The sequence below is a fragment of the Aplysia californica genome, unplaced genomic scaffold (assembly GCF_000002075.1).
Source record: "Aplysia californica isolate F4 #8 unplaced genomic scaffold, AplCal3.0 scaffold00273, whole genome shotgun sequence".
NCBI classification, from domain to species: domain Eukaryota; kingdom Metazoa; phylum Mollusca; class Gastropoda; order Aplysiida; family Aplysiidae; genus Aplysia; species Aplysia californica.
Window position 1 is genome coordinate 894,815 of NW_004797543.1, and position 2,628 is coordinate 897,442.

The following is a 2,628-nucleotide window of genomic DNA, read 5'->3' on the forward strand; positions in this document are numbered from 1 at the left end:
TGTGTGTGTGTGTGTGTGTGTGTGCACACACAAGTTTTAAAGATATAGTAACCCAATATCCGGAAAAAGCTTGGACGCCCCACTGGATGGTAACGTCGTATACCAGGGCAACGTACATCTTTTTGTTCTTCCTCCTTGTTTGTCTTTGTACAATCTGATTTGGGGCCAAATTATCCGAAATTGTCCCTGGCCTGTACGTCGTTGTGTGTGCGCCATTGTGCGTGAATGGAATGTGTGAATGTGTACTGGTGCAGAATGTTTTTATGTGGATTTTCTGGTGTGTATTATATATATATATATATATATATATACGTGTATTCCCAAAATTTCACTTGTGGATCAATAAATTATGTTTTTTTGTCTATAGACGTCAGTTCTCGCTGAAATGGGCGATAGAATCAGGGCGTCGCGACTCTTTACCGCACCGCACCATGCCACACCACGCCATGCCAACCCACACCACACCACGCCATGCCAACCCACACCACACCACGCTGGGCCACACCACGCCACGCCACTCCACGCCACTCCAATCCACACCACACCGTGCCACGCCGAGCCACACCACGCCACGCCATGCTATGCCACGCCACACACACACCACACACACACACTAGGCCATGCCGCTCCACTCCTCACAAACCAAACCAAAGCTACGTGAATGTATGAATATGTCATTATTTCATTTTCACCTCTCTGTTTTTCCCTTGTGTTTTCCAGACGTTGACAGGATGATGAGAGGCAGGGAGCCCGAGATACAAGCTCAGTGAAGAAAGTGTCCGGGCTGTATTTAGTGGTCAGCTGTTTGTAGTTTCCTCACCACTCTCGCCGGGCAAAACTACCCCGTCAACGAGTTCAACGCCAGACTGACCCAACAATGCAAATTTGTTGGTGAGAAGAGAGCAGTGGATTGTGGGTCAGGCCTAGGAATCTCTGAGACCCCCCCCCTCCCGTCCCCCCTTTCCCTTTAGAACGACTTCCTTGTCCTTCTCTGTTTCGACTGCTGTCCCATCGGACCTTAGTGTCAAAGAGGCCCCCTTTACGTCCACTCCATTTTAAAGAAGTGAATCAAAACAGAAAGAACTAAAAGGGATAAACCTTTCCCTCTTCCTTCCTTCCTTCCTTCCTTCCTTCACGTTCTCTTCATCGTGAGAAGTGAATGATAAAAAGAAGAAATTTTTTTAAACAAACATCATCGCTTCCACTGTTTCCTTTTCGGGCACCTCATCATAAGAAGCGAGAGACAGAAGAAGGAAATTGGACCGAACCATGAAGCGCGTCACATTTCTCGCACTTCGTCTCCTGCCGCTGTTGCTGTGTGGTGCCGTAGTTGTACAGACAGCGCCCCCTCGAGGATTGAACGGCGACGAGCAGTCATCATCATCATCGTCGTCTTCTTCTTCTTCCCTCTCCTTCCTGTCGGAGGGTCTGAGGAAGTGGGTGGTCGAGAAGGTGGACGTTGTAGGAGAGACCGTCTCCCGAGGCGGAAACCACCCGGTCTCTTTCCAAGATGGCGGTGACGTCGGCTCCCGGAGAATGGCGCACCGAGTCTTTGAGGTCAGAGGTCAAGCCGTGTCGGAACAAGCCAACTTAGGCCTACACCTCCAGAACGTTCCGCCGAGATTCAAGTCGCACGATCTTGTGAACAGCGACGTGATGACGTCATTTGATCTCAGCGCGCCGAAGCCTCTTTTTCGAAAACTTGACGCGCTCTCGTCGCTTCTTTCGGAGACAAATGCAGTACTCTCGAAGAAACTGAAGAAAGTCAAGGACGTCGTACTTCGCCGATTGTCGTCTGCTGTGCCTACGCCCCACGTTGAGTCTGCTGCACCGAAATACGAAACTAGAAATAGAAATAGCCAAGGAGTAGACGTGCGGATTTCCCCGCGTGTGGACGAGCTTGTGCGGGCGTTGACCCATGGTGTGGCCTACAGCCGGCTGGTCAGTGCAGGCGGTCACTGGATGTCGGGCCGTCTGGGCGGGTTTGTGGACTGTGAGCTGTGCAAGCTCGGGCTGACCCTAGTACAGACCCTGGTGGGCAGGAACGCCTCGGAGGAAGAGGTCGTCTCCTTGGCAACGGGAGTGTGTAAGAATTTACACATCGAGACGGACAGGGTGTGCCAGGGGCTCATGCGGGAGTTTGCCGTGAGTACACGTCAGATAGACACCATGTTCTCGGAAGTAAAACACTGTCCAATTGTTTTTTCTTTCCTTTCAGTTTCTGATTCTATGATATCGATTGCCTGAGCTCCAGAAATATTTCATCAAAATTCAACTTTCAGATGTGTGAAAAAGGCAAGATAATATGTGAATAATTGAATAAAAAAGGTACAATTGTTTTTAAAAATTGAAACATTTTTTTCTCTCTCCTAAAATATTTTACTTTTTGGGCTTAGGACTTTTGAACAGCTTGTCAGCAATTGTTTCTTATTTGTTGTTTAGTCTTTTCATGAGTTGATAGAGGAGATTAAAACACCTACATTTAAAGAAAAGGGGTGGTTGGCGGGTGCTAGGAGATTAAAACACCTACATTTAAAGAAAAGGGGTGGTTGGCGGGTGCTCTGGTGTGGTTTGCTTCTTCTTTCCTATCAAACATCTATCGTCCTTATCTCCCCTTCTTCTTTTTTT

General features: G+C 48.3%; 1 protein-coding gene across 1 annotated transcript in view; it reads left to right on the forward strand.

Annotated features, from left to right (window-relative positions):
- Positions 1 to 2,628, forward strand: part of LOC101851273 (sphingomyelin phosphodiesterase) — a gene marked incomplete in the record, with an annotated part of 53,484 nt that overhangs the window by 24,893 nt on the left and 25,963 nt on the right. Inside the window, 1 exon segment of the mRNA XM_005101206.3 lies at positions 721 to 2,145. Coding sequence (XP_005101263.2) covers positions 1,270 to 2,145 — 876 coding nt within the window.